Below are 19,883 nucleotides of genomic sequence, written 5' to 3'. Positions count from 1 at the left end.
ACAGTAATGCCCGTTCCATAGGATAGTGTCTTATGAGAGCAGATGTTTGCTGAATACAGAGCTGTCTGCCAGAAGATGACATCTTATTCCTACCCTCTTTCTTACACTCCTCCAAAGGTGTCCTCTGTCATGCATCAACAGACGCAAGATACAGGGGTAGCTGGACATTTCCATCTGTCCATTCTTATGTGTCTGTTTCATAAATGTCTTCTTGAGCTTGTCGTGGCTTCAGCACAAGCTGCATGTAAAGGTTTGCTGCTCACGTTTCCTTGGTGCAGGCTATGATCTGTTTCAAGCCATGTCTTGCCTACTAGTACTCTTACTAACTGTTCGGAAACACAGCTGGAAAAAGACCTCACCTCATCTTATTTTCCAAATCACCTGGGCTATCCAAACAAAAGCAAGAATACTCTCTGTCCCGTCACTAGCATGAGTAGAGAGGAAGAGGACTCATCACCTGGTGTTCCTCTTGGCCTCCCAGCCCAAAGCAGCACTGAGGCAGGGTCACTTCACGCTTCTTTTGTGCTTTCAGCATAAGCAATGGTACCACCCTTGCCTCCTCTCCCACCACTTGCCCCAGGGGATAAGAGAGAGAGGAAAAAGGAGCATTTCCACCAAATCTTTTTTATTCTTTGGACATGAACCCCACCATAAATGAGACTGGCCCTACTGGATCGTTCTCAAAGGCAACCCACCCCCAGCTGGAGTTTGGCTGTGGAGGGTTCATAAGATCCTGGTATAACACTGGCAGTGCTCCATACTAAAGGTCCTCTCTTCCTGCCTTTAGGTGGATGTCCGCATCATTGAGCCACAGGGACTTCGCTATGTGCATTTTCCTAATTCACTTGGAGATCATTTTGATGGAATCACCACCATCTCCAAGGGGGAGAAAAAGGTAACAGTCATAGACTAGAAGCAGCATGAAAAGCTTCAGTTTTCACACTTGCTCCAATGCAGCCTTGGCATTTTCTCATACCTGTAAAAATACGGCAAGAAAAACTGTAGTGTCTTCATTACTGATACCTAAAATGCATGTACAAGATGCTCAAATCCTACTGTGACAGCAACACAGAAACAGTGTCCATCCATCTCTGTGCAAAGCTTTCAATTTGTTATTCTGAAAGAGCAATGCATTGAGATTGGTGGATGTGGAAAAGGTAAGTGATGAATATCAAGTGGAATAACCATTTTGGAATAACTCCATAATTTCAGTCTGAATTGAGAACATCTGCAGAGGGACTTATTCTAGAACTGCTCTATTGCTTAACATTCTTGTCCTAGTTTTTTCCAGCATAGCTCTTGGCTATAAGTAAACCCTCCAACAGTAGAGACATTTGTCTCAAACAGCTTTAAGCAGTGACTCTGGGAGGGTACACTTACATAGACACTCTTACATAGACATTTAATGCAGGATATGCGAATCAGGCCCAGAAAGTCTGTCTATAAGGATTCTGGAGAGGGACCCCTCGTTAGGGACTGCAGTGACAGGACAAGGGGTAATGGGTTTAAAACTTAAGCAGGGGAAGTTTACATTGGATCTAAGGAGGAAGTTCTTTACTTTAAGGGTGCTGAGGCACTGGAATGGGTTGCCCAAGGAAGTTGTGAATGCTCCATCCCTGGTGACGCTCAAGGCCAGGTTGGACAAAGTCTTGGGTGATATGATTTAGTGTGAGGTGTCCCTGCCCATGGCAGGGGGATTGGAATTGGATGATCTTAAGGTCCTTTCCAACCCTAACTATTTTGTGATTCTACACTACTACAAAAACATATTAGGCAGTATTGTTTGTTGATATCCAGGCTCAGCTTGATGCCACACTCACCTGCATTTTTAGTTTAGCAAGTAATTTCAGAGGTGGTATGTGGCTGTACAATGTCTTATATTCTCAGGAAACTTCAAGTCATCAAGTCAAACCAGAGACATAAAATTATATAATATTTAGGTTTGGAAAGGACCTTAAGATCATCCAGTTCCAACCCCCTGCCATGGGCAGGGACATCTTACACTAAACCATGGCACCCAAGGCTGTGTCCAACCTGGCCTTGAAAATATACATATATCCATTGAGTCTGCATAACCAGTCAGGCAGTGCTCAAGGCCAGATTGGACAGAGCCTTGGGTGACATGGTCTTGGGTGAGGTGTCCCTGCCCATGGCAGGGGGGTGGAACTGAATGAGCTTAAGGTCCCTTCCAATCCTAACTATTCTATGATGAAAAGGGTTCCTAGTACTCAATTTACAGACAAGCTGAAAGCTCTTATTTTGGAAAAGTATCAATTAAAAAGCTATTAAGAATGTTGATAAAATCATACATCATTTAAACCAGTAAAAAACATGACTTACTAGAAACAACAACATATATTTACTACAAATGGTTTGCACAGCTCTAATTGAAATATTTGGTGCTCTGGATGGGTCATCTCATTTGTTTCACAGTTGCTACCCCTGAATCAGCATATCCAGGCAAACCTTACTGCCAAAGTCCATTTTCCACTTAAACTAAGAGCACAAATAAAGAAAGAAGAAAAGCGTTCAGTGGAGTAGGATATTTCATGAGCAGATGAACTCCCTCTGTGTCAATGGCCCATCTCTCACACAGCGCCGGACTGACTGGTGACCTCTTCTCATTTCAAGGCTCACGTTTCTTTCAAGCCCACAATGGCTCAACAACGAAAATGCCCCACGTGCTCATCCACAGCAGTAGATGGGAACTTCGTGGTGCAGTATGATGTGAACAGGGAAACCACAGGTGGAGAACTGGAAGTAAGTATTTAACTGGGATGGGAGATCCCTGAATCCAAGAACTGCTAAATAAAATTCATGTTCAGGAGAATAAGCATGAGAAAGAGCTCCATTTCCATTTGAAAGAACAGAGAGATTTTAAGTGGGAAAAATGGATTTATTTAAGTTATGACTAAGACACGGTCCTACTTACAGTCAGGAGCCTATTCCTGCCTTATCCAAAACCCAATGTCTTTTATACCTATCAGCACTCTGATGATTTATTGTTGGATCAGAAGACAGCATCATTGGATGTTGTACCAGTACATCATAAGGAGGCAACCAGAACATCACTATTTTTATGTTAACGTGAAGCAGAATTATGGGGTTGAATTATTACAGACAGAACAGTCTTACAATGTTTTTCATTCCTTCCTATGCTAATGCATGGCAGTTGTCTGAGAGGCAGGCTCTGCTTTCCTTGATGAAAAGTAAAGACTATGGACTATAAAAGGTATATAAAGGTATATAAAAGGTACATAAAAAGTACAGAAGGCTACAAAGCTGTGCAGAGCTGAAAGTTAGAATTGGCCCATAAAGAAGAAGAACATTTTCTGCTGTTACTGTCTTGAGTTTTCTGACATCTTTACTACAGCTCACTTCACTGTGATTTCACTTTGCAGATTTTTAATGGCTATTTTATTCACTTCTTTGCTCCGGAAAATCTTGATCCTCTGCCCAAAAACATTTTATTTGTTATAGATGTCAGTGGCTCAATGTGGGGACTGAAAATGAAACAAGTAAGTGTTTGACCTCTATTGCAAAATGAACCTCCTACCAACCTTTGCATGTGCCTTACCACTGAATCCTGCAGCAGGCTGGCAGTCAGAATGACAAGCTCTACTCTATCTCACTGAAATAGGAAAATCCATGGTGAATCAAAGACTTCATGATTTTACTCTTTATTGCGATGCTCCTTCCATGTTTTAAGGAAGAGGTGATGCCATCGGAACACGGATTTTAGCTGTAGATTAAAGTTTTGATTGACAAATGACAAATGCAAAGGTTCTAACCTCCTCTCGTGAACCCTGGGAAAGCCTCAGCAGGGAGAGGCTTTCCCTGCTTTCTGAAAGCTGTGGACATTGCTGGCAGCCTGCTGAAGAGCAGTAAGCATTGTTTAGACAACATAGCCCATGAGCTGAGGAGGGCAGTGCAAAACACGAGATGATTTACTCTGCAAAAGAAAAGACTTGGAGGGGCATAATCAGCCCCCAAATACGTGAACACTTGTTCTAAAAGGGAAACTCATCAACTGACATTTGTGCCCACCCAGGGTAGAATAAGATGGAATCGGATGGATATACAGGAGAGATTTATATTGGATATTAGGAAAAGCTTTGTACCGCTGAGAGGGGAGTTTGGGAGATTGCCTATCGTGTGTCACTGAGGGTCTTTAAGAACTGGCTAGACAAGCGTTGGTAAGGGATGATCTAGATATACTTGAATTTGTTTTGGAGCACAATACTACTGCCTGGCATATTGCTTCCTTGGGGAAATCAATGTTACACAATTGGATACAGCTTAATTGTCACTTGTTTAAATCACACATCTCCAAACAGATGTTACCCAGCCTGAAATGGCAGCATTGCAGGCAGAGCTAAGCCTCCTGAGCTGATACGAGCAATTCCTATCTCCTGAACCACATCACACACACTGTTTCTGTCTCTCACCTGCATCAGCAGGAGTTAAGCAAGGATGGGTTGAGTTGAATTCCTGCTAATTGCATTTCTAATGTGATTCTTTGGTGAAAAGTTCAACTTAATGTAAGTGTGAAACAGGAGAGATTTGGATAGCAGATGCTGCTCTGGATTCCAGTATTCATGTTTTTATTCATCAAAGGCATCTCTCTGCCTACAGCCACAAGTTAAGAACATGCTTTCAGCAACAAGAAGCATAAACTCATCTTTCCTTAACTTTCTTCTCAGACCATCGAGGCCATGAAGGCAATACTGAGTGAGCTCCGTGCTGCTGATCAGTTCTCCCTTATCGACTTCAACCACAACGTCCGATGCTGGAGGGATAATTTAGTCTCAGCCACCCCATCGCAGGTTGAAGAAGCTAAGAAGTACATCCAGACAATCCATCCCAACGGGGGTATGAGGTTTTGATTGCAAGGTGCTTGTGGAAGTCAGGTATCACAGGAATGGGTACTTCAGACAAGCCTCAGATTGGCAGGGTATTCCTATCAATAAATCTGATCCCTAAGATGGGAAAAGCCTGCCCTGGGTTAAAGGAGAGCAAGGATTCCAGTTTCTTGTTAGGGAATGGGCTGGCATTTCCTTCTACTGATTAAGCCAAGACAGATAGAACATAGACCACCGAACAGCTGCCTTTAATCTGTGTTCTATCGCCAGCCTTATGGATCCCAAATATCACAGAATCATAGAATGGTCTGGGTTGGAAGGGACATTAAAGATCATCTAGTTCCAACCCCCCTGTCATAAGCAGGGAGATAAAACAAGGCTGACTCATGCCTTTGTAAAGCAGACCGCAAGTAGCCCAATTCCAGCGTATCCACTGGCTGTAAATGGCACACCACACCGTGATAGATGGAGATCAGTGCTGCAGCAAGGACACAAGGGTTATTGATGTGCCTGAGAATGGTCATGTAGCGATTAGGACTTTTCCCCAGGAAAAGGTGGCAGGATCAACAGCCCAACTGAAGTGCATCTACACCAAGGCACGCAGCATGGGTAACAAACGGGGAGCTGGGAGCAATGGTGCAGGAGGAAAACTATGACATAATTGCTATCATGGAAACATGGTGGGATGACTGGCACAACTGGAGTGCTGCCATGGATAGCTATAAACTCTTCAGAAGGGACAGGAAAGGAAAGAGAGGAAGCGGGGTAGCCCTCTATGTTAGCGAGTGTTTAGATTGGACTTTGTTGGGTCCTGCATTTGGGCCACAACAACCCCTGCAGACCTGGGGAAAAGTGGCTGGAAAGCTGCTCAGTGCGAAAGGACCAGTGGATGGCTGGCTGAACATGAGCTGCCAGCATGCCCGGGTGGCCAAGAAGGACAAGAGCATCCTGGCTTATATCAGAAATATTGTGGCCAACAGGACCAGGGAAGTGGTCCTCCTTCCTGCAGGTATTTAGAGGGCCTGCAGATGTGGCTTTTGGGGACTTTTTCATTGGTGGACTTGGCAGTGCTGGGTTAACGGTTGGACTTGATTATCTTAAAGGTCTTTTCCAACCTAAACGATTCTATGATCTACTAAATGCCACCCTGGGCAAATTGTCCACATGTTTTGTGCCTTCATCCCTTTCTGATAAATAGTGATAGTTCCCTTTTTCAGCCTTACAGCACTTTGGATGCTTCATTTGTAAGTGCTTGGGCTGTTTGTACGGAAGGGGCTTATGATCATTTCAATCTATTGCTCCCTGAAGCGCAGTTGTGTTTATTTGTTCAGTTCTTTGTACACTGATAGTGTGTGGAAGGCTCTCCCATACATCAGAGCCTTCTGGTGGTGTGGCACCTTCATTTCAAGGAGCTTTCACTGGCAACAGAAAAGGTAGAATCAACATGAAGTTATAGACTTGCCCGAGATCATCAGTGTGCTGGGAATAGGATCCACGTTGGATATATGAGTGCCTCATAAGCCTGGCTTTGTTACCCCAAAAGGACTGACAGAATAGCTAACAGACCTGCTCCCATCCAGGAAAGCCATTTTGCAAAGCAGCATTTTGTTATCCTGTCTCTGAAGCCACTATTTTTTGCTTTCTTGACAAAGAAATTACTTTGAATATACTGTTTCCCTCATGCTGATTTCTTATTCTGTCCCTTCTGTGCACAAGCCAAGCCTTTAGATAGGCTCAATAAATATCTACCTCTTCTTTTCCGATCAAGATAACCAAAGAGCAGGCTGATGCCATAAAAGAAAGTTTCTTCATGCTCTCATTCAATCATCTGCCTGCAAATGATTTGCCCACAGCAAATAGTTCCCAACACCACAAATGGTCCCACTGGAATTAGTGATGAGGAATGGGTGGGAACACATAAAGATGGCAGCCTGGGATGAAAAAAGGAACCACAGTGCAAGAAGATGTGCTGTAAGCATCACATAGGAGGGATTTTGCTGCTTCAGTCTCAGGTCTGGTCCATGCTGATTAATTACACTAGAATCTCAGTACTCATCTGGATTCAACAAGAAACTCAACAAGAATCAAAACTGTTTTCTTCATTGTGTCTTTGACAGGCACAAATATCAATGAAGCTCTTCTCCGAGCCACATTCATCCTCAACGAAGCCCAGAACTTAGGCATGTTGGACCCTAACTCAGTCTCCATGATTGTATTGGTGTCTGACGGAGACCCGACAGTAGGTAAGGATCCTGCTTTAGGTGAGAAGAAAGAACAGTGGGATTAGCCTGAGAAAAGCACACAGCATGTAGACACTTGACAGTAAGTTAAAAAAGTTCTATTCCACTTTCTTCCAATGCTTGTGATGCTCTTTTGCCAAGTGCTGTAGGTGCTATGGGGCTTTGCTGGGAAGCTTTGAAAAGATTATGTCATGCAAGTGATCATGCACTTCTTGCAATTACAGGTGAACAAGTACGGTAGGAGAGGTAATCACAATAGCCTTAGGAAAAATAGCTTCTTCCAATGATCTTTGCCCACAAAGATCTATGTAGTCCCACAAACAACATCCAAATCAGGAAAATCAAGTAGAAAGCAAGTTAATTCTGACTGTGGTTGGTACAGGTTGAGAGCACTCACTTACTGCAAGCTGCCAGCCCAGAAGAGGCTGATGTTTAAAAAGCCAGTCCCAGTAGTGGCAATCTTGAGTACAAGAAACAAGTAAAACCTTTATGGGGATGACTTAGTCTTCAGAGAGCTTGAAGTAGTAAGCGTGTGAGAAGTCCAGATGTGTTCCAATTACAAACTCCCCAAGAAGTTAATGAGGCCTGGATAGACAATATGCATTAGATACCAAAAACCAAAGAGTTCAAAGGAAACAATTTCAATAGAGCCAATTTGCTAATCTCCATCCAGGAGAAGCTTAAATGTCACTGCAGGTAAAGCAAAAGGAAGACTCAGCACCTGGGTTAGTTGTGCAGGTTAGTTCTCTGAGAGAGAATCAGAAACACTGGAAGAGCATGAATGCGTTTACATGGATGGAGGCTTCTTCCATTGCTCAGATGGATATCGCCCTTTGTGTCCCTCCAAGGTGAGCTAAAGCTGACAACGATCCAGAAGAACGTGAAGCAGAGCATCAAAGATGAGTTCTCTCTCTTCTGCCTTGGCATCGGGTTTGATGTAGATTACGATTTCCTGCAGAGAATCGCAACCGACAACCGTGGCATGGCCCAGAGGATTTTTGGCAATCAGGAGACTTCTGCCCAAATGAAGGTGCGTTTCTGGCCCACTGCCTCTGAAACCCTCCCGTTCCGTTCACAGCTCTGCAGCTGGGTAACTCCATGGAGTTCCTGTAGGTTCACAGTGTGGGGCACTAAAAGCATGCTTTCTTCGGGAGAGCCCTGCAAGATGGCAATCAGGTATCAGCTCAAGGGCTGCTGGTCACAAGGTTTGCAGCCGTAATACACACTTTACTTCTCTGTGTAGCATTTCTGCTCTATAAAACAGTCTTAACCATAAAAAGGATGATTTTCTGAATTAAAATTAAGGCCTGGATTTTACCTGAGGCTGCTTCAGCACTAGAAGAAAAAAAAATCCTGGCTATGAATGCTGAATGATAATCCAAACCTTTCCGGAGTAAGAAAAGGTTCAATTCTAGGAGGCTCTGGCTCCAAATCTGAGCAGCAATTACTGATGAGCAAACTCTTGCATCCTTATTCTGTTTCTCTTCACTGGCATCAGCCCCTATGCAGGCTTCTCCTACTTCTTTCCCAGCACATGTATGACAGGACACAGTACACGGTGCTCTGCCAAACAGCAGCTCTGAGAGTGGAGCCCCTCAGTATGAGACAGCCTCCACCCATAGTATTATTTGGTACCTGTTTTCCCTCCCTGGTCTCATATGTAAAACCCAGCTGTGCACACACCCCAGTTCACATCAGCCAGGTACAAGAGAAAAGGGAGGACCGTCTGCAGCAGAGAACTGAATACAAGTGAGACACAGGTCTAGTTTTGGGCAAGAATTAGGCAGAAAGCAGCTGCATGTCTTGCACAGCAGCCAAGAGCTGACCAACCTGATAATAGAGTCAGGCCCATATTCACTTGTGTTCAAGCCTTATAGATCTCGGAAGAACACAGCCCGTGGGCTCTGACCATCCTTTGACTTCCACCAGATCTTTTGGGTTGGACCAGATGCCCTTGCTATACCCTCTTGCGAGTGTCCTAAGGTCCAAGTATAAAGAAGTCTGTATTCTCGGGAGGCAGGAGAGCCCCACTTGCCCATCAGGGCTCCAGGTTTTGTCACCTGCTGTCCCTTCAGTAGGTGGTGCACGTGGGAGGGTTGTGCTGGGTACAACAGACTCACTTCACTTCTCTGTCTCCTTCCACCCCAGAACTTCTACAACCAGGTCTCCACCCCACTCTTGAAGAAGATTCAGTTCAACTACCCCCAGGAGTCAGTGTCAGACGTCACCCAGAGCAGCTTCCACAACTACTTTGGTGGTTCAGAGATAGTTGTGGCTGGGAAGGTGGACACAGAAAACCTGCAGCACTTGGAAAGCATTGTCACAGCGACCGCGGTGAGCGGAGGTGTCCGTGGGTTACCTGCTCCTGGGCTTTGGGCTGGTTCATTCATTCCTGTGTCCTCCTTGCTGGAGGTTGGTTGTCCATTTGGGTTCCGGGTGGGAGCATCAGGAAACTCATGGGATGTTTGTCCACCAGTGTCTCACAATAACTTCAAGTACAGCAGTGAATAGTTGCTACCTGCAACCTGCAGCCTGCCAGAGGAACTTCCTTCTAATATATGAGCCATACTAAATTCAATTGCAAACCAGACCAAGACTATGGAGTCCTCCCTTCATGCTTTGTGAAGGCTCATGGTTGATCCCCAAGCAAGGCTCCTTTCATGGCTGAACATCCCACTCCTGGGGAGTTCAAGCTGGTGGATCTACATTGCATCAAGTCCTAGCGCTGTGCTTTTATGCCCTGTCTTGTGGCATGTGTGATGAGACCTTTCCCATGTTTTCAGGGCTGCTTTTCAAGGTGGAGTGAGGTGGGGTGGGAATCCTACATCCAGATCCCTCTTTCTGAGGAGGAACCAAAATATCCGCACTCCTACAGGGCTTAGGAGATGCCGTTTGGTAGGAAAAAACCAAACACGTTCAATATCCTGACAAAACATGGAGCAGTCCATGGCTCTGCAGGAGAAAGTGGAATTTGGTTCCTGTTCCTCAATAAGAATTAGGTGTGACAAGGTCTGAGGGGGGGAGAGCAGAGCTCTGTTCTTTCGGCAGGTGCTAGGACCCTCTTTGGGTACTGCTGACGGCTCCTTCACCTATTTTACCCCACTGTCGCATAAGTGCCTTTAACAGAAGACCCTCTTGTACCGCACCCCTCCCCATGGCACTCAGGCCAACAGTGCTGGGACTTTCTGATCTAGAAGCAACCTGGGCAGAGCCAGAGGGTGTCCTTAATGCCATCGTGCTAGAAGGAGAACTCAAGGCTACCGCATTCTCCTGGCTCACTCTCCATCATCTTTATCACCCGTTAATTGCACAGGCGAATGCAGAGCTAGTCATGGAAACCCTGCGAGATGTTGAGGAGCTGGATGGCTTCATGAAGAAAGACAAATACGCAGACCCTGACTTCACTAGGAAGCTGTGGGCCTATCTGACTGTCAACCAGATGCTGGCAGAGAGGTGAGGAGAAATGTGGTCTGTGATGGGAACCAAGAGAAGCTTGAGAGTAATATGGTCCTTTCTGAGACCACAGCCATGAGGTGTTCCACAACCATCAGGGTTTCCAATGGGGAAGGTGAATAAATGGAAATAAAGGTAGGTGATGCCTTCAGGCACATTCCTCCTCTCAGCACTCACAGATATCAGGGAACAGAGTTTGGGAACGGTTAAGTAGAGGAATAAGGGACTGACAGACCTGGCCGTGGGGCTGAGTGAATGAAACTAATGGGAAATTTGCCTCATGGAGCCTGAGTAAAAACTATGCAGCAGTTCAGGATGAATGCCCTCTGAAGCAGAAAGAGTTCTGCTGAGACCAGGAGATGAACTGGGCTTCTCTGAGTCCAGGCCAAAGCCCACAGAAGCCAAAAATGGTCTTCTTATGGAGAGTGCATTCACACAGGCCATCAGCCTTTCCTTCTTGCAACACCATCAGTTTGGCTCTGGGAGCACTCTGCGGAGCAGCTGCCCCATAGAGCTGCTAACCATGCCTTCTGTTTCATTTTCCATCCAGAAACACAGCCCCCACTGCAGCTTTGAAGAGAAACATCACCAAATCCATCCTACAGATGTCTCTTGACCATCATATTGTTACCCCCTTCACAGCTATGCTGATAGAGAACGCCGAGAAGGATGAGATAATGCTGGCAGACCAGCCCAAAGACCCCAGGAGGGGCTGCTGCCCAGGTCAGTGTCTCTGTTTGTTACTCAGCCTCTCATTTTGGCTTTGTTCTTCTTCAGTTGGAAGAGCATCTATGCTCATTGGTCACTCCAGGTATTCGGGCTTATACAGTAGCCTGTGTTTTCAATGAAAGCTGACCGTATCTTCAGACAGTTTGAGAGCACCCTGTTACACAAGTGCATTTTGGAGCCTTTGGCTTCAGTGAGGACTGAATGTGACAACACTGCAATGATGAGGTTTCCAATTAGTGTACAATGTCACAAGCTGTACATCTTCTTAGGGGACAGATGTGTCTAGTTCCCTCTAGAATTGACTAAACCATATTTTAGCATCACTTTTAAGCCTCGGAAGCTTCCTAAGATTGTTATAAATCAGCCAGGAGGCCACAGGGAATCTGAGCTGTTGGAACAAGAGTCCCTTATTAATTAACTTCTGTATTTAAATCCATTACTTCAATACATGTTCCAAGGTCCCTGTTACACAGCCTCATGTCCAGCCAAAAGAGGCAGGGTTGGCTGCTCCGGTAGAGTCAGTCTCAAAGCAATAGCTGTTGACATCTGTGGGCGTTCAGCATATCCCAAGTCACCCCTGCACGGCCATGTGCTTCCAACGGAACCCAACAGCAGCTGCTCTGCACCCTCACAAGTCAAGGGTTTCAAAAAGCACAACTGTTGTTATCAAGAGAACGCTGAGAGCGTGATGCAAAGGAAGTAAAAGATGAGCTTCTTCAACAACCGCGTGTAGTGAAGTAAAACCCATTTATAAATGGGAGAGTTTACAAGTGGCTGTGAAGGAAAGAAGCAACTTCACAGCAGTGAGCAACATCATCCCTCCATCATTTCACACTGGAAACGAACCTCCACGCACGTGCTGCATTCCCACACCTCCAGCTCCTGGATAACTCCAATAATGGCCTGATTCTGGCTCAATGAAATGGGGTTCTGATGTCTGCCAATTGGTTATTTTTAGGTTTATTTGTTCTTCATTTTTAAAGTCTGCAGCTGGGACCCAAAGAGAAATGAAGTTATTTCTACCACATGCTACCACCCACAGCCACCAAATCACTCAGCACAGAAATAGCATGTGTTGCACTCATGTATAATGAATTCATTACAGTGGCACCAGCTGACTAATTCAGGCCATAATTATCCTGATTTAGATGATGTAGAGGATTTGAGTAATTTTAATATAGGTTCTTGGGTCTTTATGTTTGATGGAATAGTCAAAACTTAACAACACTGAAATCAGGGTCAAGGCATCTGTGGATTTCAGGGACAGTGGGACACGTCTCTTGGAGCTTAACAGAGGACAGAGATTGTAAAAGCAATATCAAAGTAAATCTGTGCTTAGGATCGTGCAGTACATGGACTGTACCAAAAAGCTGGCATGTACAAGGCATGGAATGGGTAATCTGAAAGAGGTTTTCCTGCCTGTCCTCATGCAACTCCCATAAGAGCTGCACTGTCTTCATAGCCAGAGAATGCACCTTCCACTGAAATCACTTACTTCTCAAAGGACTAAATGTTCTTTATCATGCCAGACACTGTGCATGGGAGAGCTTCATGCATAATAGTCTGTGAAATTCATCTGACGTGGAAAATCAGAAGTCTCTGTGCAGGTTTTGGTTCCTGTACTATCTGCACTGAATTCACACGTAACTGTGCTGATGGAAACAACACTGCCTATGGCTTCAATTAGGGCTTCAAGAAAGAAGATGCCAACAGAGATTTGGATCCAGCTGTGCAATCTTCTGTCCTGCTGCTGTCCCCCAGCTCCTTTTTCCCCTTACTCCTCTTCAGAGCAGGGCCAGCAGGTGTGAATACATGCCCTGCTTCAGCTCTTCTTGCTTCCAGCCCAACATATGAAACAAACCAAGTTCAATGGAACACTGAAGATCATCTTGTTTTACGAACTAAGTGGAAGAGAGAATACACTGCATTCTCCTGCCTCCATCACGGCAAAGGCAGGATGACTGTAGCAGGAGGGGACACGTTAAGGGATGGTATAGTAAATGCTTGCACTTATTTGCAGCTTTATTGATGTGGGTCATCCTAGGGCATGCAGAAAGAGTCCTGCATAGCTTATGGCTAGCTCAACTGCCCTAGCAAATCATATATCTCTGATGGAGGCGGTGGGGTAAACGCATCCCAACTTCCTCACACACATCTGTCTGTTGTAAAGAGTTTTGTGCCTTCTTTACATTGGTATAACATGAGGCTCTGATCTACAGCACTGCTTTAAACATTACACTATTAAATGTGTCAGCAAGAACAAAAACCTACTTATGACTCTCCTTCAACAGGTACTTTAGGATTAACTCCAAATGCACCCAATAACAACAAAGGTATCCCCCCCTGGGCCAACGTCACAGCTGTACCAGTCAGCTTCATGCCTGAGCAAAGGAGTCCTCCAGTGTCCTCTCTGAGCATAAACAGGGGTAAGAGCTACAGTATTTCTCTGCAGAGAAACACCAGACAGCATCGTCCATCACCCGATACACAAATAAAAGTGATAGAACCAAAGCTATTGGTTACTTTCGGAACTTCAGGTTCTGTGGCAAGATGCCAAGCACAGTAACGATGGAGGAGCCCGTCAATTGTCTTAATTTTTCCTGCTGAGCTTGCTGGATTCGTGTAAAAGCTGTATCTTCATTTAGGGGGTTAGTCTGCAAGAGAATAAACGCACTGCTGTGACTAGCTGCTAAAGCTACTTCACTGCCATTGCAGAGGACATGTGTGAAGGGTCCTTGACAGAGCCTCTGCTAACATCCAGCACCCAAGGAGCCAGCTTTTCTTTATGAAGTACTGAGTCATTTTGACCCTGAATATGTGAACCTGTAAAGTGTGCTCTGAGATACAAGCATGAGACTTAGCTTAGATCCTAGAGGGGAGACTGAGATGAGCTCTTAGGCAAAAGCTCTTCCCTGTGAGGGTGCTGAGGCGCTGGCACAGGGTGCCCAGAGAAGCTGTGGCTGCCCCATCCCTGGCAGTGTTCAAGGCCAGGCTGGACACAGGGGCTTGGAGCAAGCTGCTCCAGTGGAAGGGGTCCCTGCCCGTGGCAGGGGTTGGGAATGGAGGAGCTTTGAGGTCCTTTCCAGCCCAAACCATGCTCTGATTCCAATAGGATCCCAGCGTCTCCACCTTCTGCTGCATGCTGCCCTGCAGCTGAGGCTGTCAACTGAGCCCTCACTCAGCTTCTCTGCAGTAGCAGAGCTCTTGTGACGCTCCCCCCGTTGTGAATTACAGATGAATGTTCTGTGGTCCATAAAAACCTCCGAACGCCGGTGGCTGAGGGACCCTGTTCATGCTTGGGCCTTTGCCACCGGTTAGTGCCTGCTTAAACAAACCAGCTGTGAGAGCCAGCGCCTGTAAAAGCGGTGTAACTGCAGCGACCGTGGGGCTCTGCCTGTGTGCAGAGCTGGGTAGTTACACAGCCACCAAAGAGCTATCAAACTCCCCCTCGGCATAGCTCAGGGGTTAATCTAAGGGTTTGGTTAGTCGAGAAACTGCCTGGAGAAGAAGGTGAGCAAGGCAAAGTTACCTGTCCAGCTAATACGTGTATTTGGTACTGTATTTCTGTCCCTGGAACTGTTGATCAGGACAGGCCTGGACATCACCTTCAGGAAGATCAAGCATGAGGAAAGAATAAGGAAAAATTATTGAGGGCTATGTTCAAGAGGCTTCGTGTGTTTAAAAGATACAAGACATTCAAAAGCTCCTTCACCCTTGGAGGGCACCCACCCCACTGCCTCCTGCAAAGTCATTCCTGGTCAAGGGCCTAGGGTTTGTCTAGTGCATGGAAGGAGTTAAAGAGGTCCCAAAGATGAGGAAGAGCCCTGATTGAATGGAAGCTGGATTGGCTATTCCCATAGGCAACACTAAGTACGGGCAGGGACTGTATCCCCCAGAGGAGCTGATAGCCTGTATCTTTACCCAACGTCTGTATGGTTGTATGGACTTGTAATGCATCTGAGAGCTTCTTAGTTTGAGGCAGTGATGTGATGTCCTGGCAGTGTGTCACTTCTAGGAACAGACAACAGATGGGCATGGGAGGGTGGATGTTATTGAACAGAGGTGTCACCCAAATCAGTCCTGCTTTCCATGCCTTAGGTCCTGCCCTGGATGTAAGCCTCAAATATGTGTCCCTGTCCCATCTGTCTGGTGTCCAGATGGGGCCTTGGTCTCACCTGGAGGCTGGTTTCCATCATGAAGAGATAAAGTTTGGCTTCTGTAACTCCAGGTTGAGCCTATGGCACCCTGGTGTGCAGCTGACCAGTTTAAACCACTGGTGCTCCTCAAGCCAATGCTATGTCCTTTCCTTAAACAGAAGTATATGAAGAGAAAGCATCTAAGGGGCTTTGGTGAGGAGCACCTAAGAACTCCCTCAGCTACTGCAGGGGTAGAAAGAGCCCTTGTCCTCACTGAGGAGTCCCAAAAAGTGCTTAAAATCCTCCAGGGAAAGTGTCTCAGTCTTCGTGTGCTGCACCAGGCAGGTCTGTGCTGCTGCTCATGCTTGTTTCTTTCCCATATTTCAGTGGACAATGACCCCCATTTCATCATACACCTGCCCAAGAGCCAAAGGAACGTCTGCTTCAACATCAACTCAGAGCCTGGAAAGATCCTGAGCTTGGTTTCTGATCCTGGTACCGGTAAGGGAAGATAACATGCTTTATTTGACAGCACTTTTCCCTCTCAGGTCTGAGAGGGTTCAGAGGGAGCAGGGAAAGGCCGAGAGAGAAGAGCCTGTGCTCACAGGAGCATGGCCAGCAGGCTTAGGGAAGTGCCGGTTTCGCTCCACATCTGGAGTATTGTGCCCAGTTTGAGGCTTGTCAGTACAAGAAAGCTGTTGACAAACTGGGTCAAATTGAGCGGTGGCCACCAAGATGGGATGATTATGGGGCCGGAGCACAGGACATGGAGGGAGAGGCTGCGTTTGGTCACTGGCTTTAGCCAATCTTGTTGCTCTCTACAACCACCTAACCAGAAGGTAAAGATGGAGCTGAACACATCTCCAAGATTCATAACTAAAAGACAAGAGGCAACAGACACAAGCTGCACAGTGAAACTGAAAGCAGGAGTGAGCTATGAGGGAAAACTTTCACACTGAGGATGGCCAAACACTGGTAAAGAAACCAAGATGGGTGGGGAAATCTCCACAATGGGTGAGGATTTCTCTTTTCTCTTCTCTTCTCTCTTCTCCTCTTCTCTTCTCTTCTCTTCTCTTCTCTTCTCTTCTCTTCTCTTCTCTTCTCTTCTCTTCTCTTCTCTTCTCTTCTCTTCTCTTCTCTTCTCTTCTCTTCTCTTCTCTTCTCTTTTCTCCTCTCCTCTCCTCTCCTCTCCTCTCCTCTCCTCTCCTCTCCTCTCCTCTCCTCTCCTCTCCTCTCCTCTCCTCTCCTCTCCTCTCCTCTCCTCTCCTCTCCTCTCCTCTCCTCTCCTCTCCTCTCCTCTCCTCTCCTCTCCTCTCCTCTCCATTTATACATCTTTTTAAAGGAGTAGATGGGTACAAAGAAAATAAAACTGGATGCATCCCTAGCGGCAGGGAATAAAAATGTGTAAGTGTAATCCCAAAAGAATCCAAGGGAATCAGCCTCTTCTCCTCAGAGGGCTTTACCTATCAGTATTTCGTTCTGGAATACAAGTGAAGAGCAATGAGTATTTGGAAGCAGGTTAATGAGTATTTGGAGCACATGCAATTGGAGCAATGAGTATTTGGAGATGTGGTACCATTCCCCCACCGCTCCGCGCCCTTCACACACAGCAATAAGCAGAAGCATATAAGACAGCAGTTTCACATAAGCAATGGCTTATGAATCAGCCCATAGTGCACTAGACCTAACACCAGTTCCCACCAGGCTGACACGCTAAAGGGATGAGCAGTAGCATCAGGAGGGGCTATAATAAATTACTCTCTTCTCTTGGCTGGCAAGATGACAAAAACAGGGGGCCAGAGGGGTTCCTGTTTCTGCTGATCCCATGGAACTCCAAGTCTCTAAGGGGTGTTCCAAGATTTAGGCATTGTCTTCCCTGCTCTTCACAGGAGTGGCGGTCAATGGGCAGATCGTCGGGGCCAAGAGAACGGAGAATAAGAAACTCAACACGTACTTTGGCAAAATCGGGTTTTACTTCAAGAAGAAAGGCCTGAAAGTGGAGATCACCACAGAAACGATCACGCTGAAAGATGGATCTCACAGCATCACACTGAGCTGGGCCGACACAGGCCACATCATTCGGAAGCAGTGAGTTGCTGAGCACTCCTAAGGGAACCATTGGCAGCATCGGACTGACCCAGCTGCGGGTGGGATCCAGGTCACAGAGATCCTGCATACGGGCACGTGAATCGTAGCTACATGTCTGAGCTCTCATCATCACTACTGAAATCAGGCAGCAGGGCCAAGAGAGCCATTCTGTCAACCAGACATGAGTAAAAAGAGCCGAATTTGTCTCCCTACCGCTGACTGCTTCAGCTAAGAACAGGATTCAGGTGCCTCAGCAAAGCATCTCATGTTATCTGAGATACCTCCAGGGTTCCAGTATCTGAAAGGGGCTGCAAGGATGCTGGGGAGGGACTCCTTATCAGGGACTGCAGTGATAGGACAAAGGGTGATGGGTTCAGCCTTAAACAGGGGAAGTTCAGGTTGGAGATAAGGAAGAAGTTCTTCACTGTGAGGGTGCTGAGGCACTGGGATAGGCTGCTCAGAGAAGTTGTGAATGCTCCATCCCTGGCAGTGTGGGCAGTGGGCACCATTCCCAAGGCTGGGGGGTTTGATGGACACTCTGTCATATCTGCCAACCCCAATCAGTTGTTTTGGATGCCCAAGAGCATCTCAAGGAGCCGGAGAGCTCAGGTGTGACTGAGCCCTTCCTTTGGTTCACCTTTCAGGCTGCTCATATCTGTGAAGAGAGAAAACAACGTTACGATCAGCGTGGGTGAGGAGATGTCCTTCATGGTCCTGCTGCACCGTGTGTGGAAGCATCACCCCGTGAACGTTGACTTCCTGGGAATCTACATTCCCCCTGAGAACCAGTTCTCACCTGAAACCCACGGGCTCATAGGTCAGGGATGGAGGATGGGAGGTGGGAATGGTGGGGCACCGGGGAGGGAGCTTGGCAGATCCTTGGGTGACTTCGTTGGTGTCTGTCTCCTGATGGGGAAGGTGTGGAAAGGATTCAAATAGAAAATGGGGGAGTCCTACAGGAAGCCCCAAGGATGCTGTAGAACATCACAGACCAGGAGAGAATTCCTCATCCCGTCCAGGGAGGGTGTTTTCAATGGCCTGCCCAGACTTGGTGACACTGTGACAGGGCTTTCCCAGCTTAAAAAGGCTGAAACAACCCCCTCAAACCTTCCTCCTGAGAAGCTTTACATACAAACATCCGGATCTGTCTTTTCCAGCAAGGGTGTAAAACAAAAGCAAGGGCTCAGCCCACAGGGAAATCAGCCCCGGAGCCCTGGTGGCCCAGTGCCCTGTGATCCATGCAGGATAATGTCCTGGGTTCAGCAGATGCTTTGCCTCCTGCAGCTACTTTGGTTTCCCACAGCAGCTTACGCAGGAGCCTCCAGGGCTGTGAGGGGCAGAGAGCTCTAAACCTCTCTTTGATCAGGTCAGTTTGCGTCTGAACCAGAAGTGTCCATCCACCACCAAACCCCTGGGCAACCGCCAGAGAAACCACAAGCCATCATGGAAGTGAAAGGCAACAAGCTCACTGTGACCAGGTAGGAATAATGTGCTTTACTGCTCTCCTAAATCTGACCTGTTTTGAGGACATCAGTGACTGCAGGCTTGTTACATCTCAAGGATTTTGGGGGAAAGATATCCCTGTTTTCCCTTTGCTGATAATCTGGTTTTAGTGGTTGCCAAAACCTGGGATAAGTTGGGTTCTTGTGCATGAACTGTGCTGTTCTCATAGCTGCCCAGTGCCTGACCTTGCGTGCGCCCTATAAAAGCACCTGAGACACCAACAGAAGGCCCCATACCCACAGCTGTATGTATGTGCATGGGGTCTGTACACATATTGCATACAGAACTGTGAATCCATTGTATTGTGTGGCTGTTTCCACTTCCCGGTGGTGGAAGACACAGAGCTCACCCCTTTAGCAGGACAATGCTGGGTTACTGATGCCCAACTGTCTTCTTGTCGGGCAGCGACCTTCACTTGGGGTGTCCTCTTCCCCACAGGGGGCTGCAGAAGGACTACAGGACAGACCGCGTGGCTGGGACTGAGGTGCAGTGCTGGTTTGTGCACAACAGCGGGAAGGGGTTCATAGACGGCCACTACAGAGATTACCTGGTCCCGCACCTGTACAGCTTCCTGAAGAGACCCTGAGCCTCCGCCACGGAACCAGTTTGTTACAAACGTTCTTATCTGCTCCTTCATGCCCAAACGCCTCTTCTGAACAGCAGCTCTGGGGCTGGATCGACAGGAGGTGACTTCACCACCTTTTGCTTTAGAAAGGATCAGCTTTCCAACGCCACGGAACGCCCTTTTCTGGTCAAAACCATAATAAAGCGACGTGCTGGGTTGTAGCAGGTATCTTGCTCTTGATGTGTCTGATTTAACAGGCTAATAGTCCATTAATATTCCATTAAAAACTCAAGCTATTTTGTAATAC

The 19,883-nt window shown here is 46.7% G+C and overlaps 1 protein-coding gene across 1 annotated transcript in view; it reads left to right on the top strand.

Annotated features, from left to right (window-relative positions):
• The window catches only part of ITIH2 (inter-alpha-trypsin inhibitor heavy chain 2), a 29,122-nt gene extending 9,318 nt beyond the window's left edge, over positions 1-19,804 (top strand). The window contains exons 7-21 of the mRNA XM_062609323.1: positions 788-895; positions 2,632-2,760; positions 3,402-3,518; positions 4,704-4,872; positions 6,980-7,105; positions 7,951-8,132; positions 9,251-9,436; positions 10,416-10,555; positions 11,106-11,278; positions 13,576-13,710; positions 15,808-15,921; positions 17,310-17,508; positions 18,153-18,325; positions 18,875-18,986; positions 19,450-19,804. Coding sequence (XP_062465307.1) covers positions 788-895; positions 2,632-2,760; positions 3,402-3,518; positions 4,704-4,872; positions 6,980-7,105; positions 7,951-8,132; positions 9,251-9,436; positions 10,416-10,555; positions 11,106-11,278; positions 13,576-13,710; positions 15,808-15,921; positions 17,310-17,508; positions 18,153-18,325; positions 18,875-18,986; positions 19,450-19,597 — 2,211 coding nt within the window. The 3' untranslated portion in view covers positions 19,598-19,804. The remainder of the gene's footprint in view (positions 1-787; positions 896-2,631; positions 2,761-3,401; positions 3,519-4,703; positions 4,873-6,979; positions 7,106-7,950; positions 8,133-9,250; positions 9,437-10,415; positions 10,556-11,105; positions 11,279-13,575; positions 13,711-15,807; positions 15,922-17,309; positions 17,509-18,152; positions 18,326-18,874; positions 18,987-19,449) is intronic.
• Positions 19,805-19,883: the final 79 nt, after the last annotated feature.

Source organism: Pezoporus occidentalis, unplaced genomic scaffold (assembly GCF_034315485.1).
Source record: "Pezoporus occidentalis ecotype Australia unplaced genomic scaffold, CSIRO_AGI_Poc_V1 ctg136, whole genome shotgun sequence".
Lineage (NCBI taxonomy): Eukaryota > Metazoa > Chordata > Aves > Psittaciformes > Psittacidae > Pezoporus > Pezoporus occidentalis.
The sequence above is the reverse complement of the archived record's forward strand: the minus strand, read 5'-3'. Positions and strand labels throughout refer to the sequence as shown.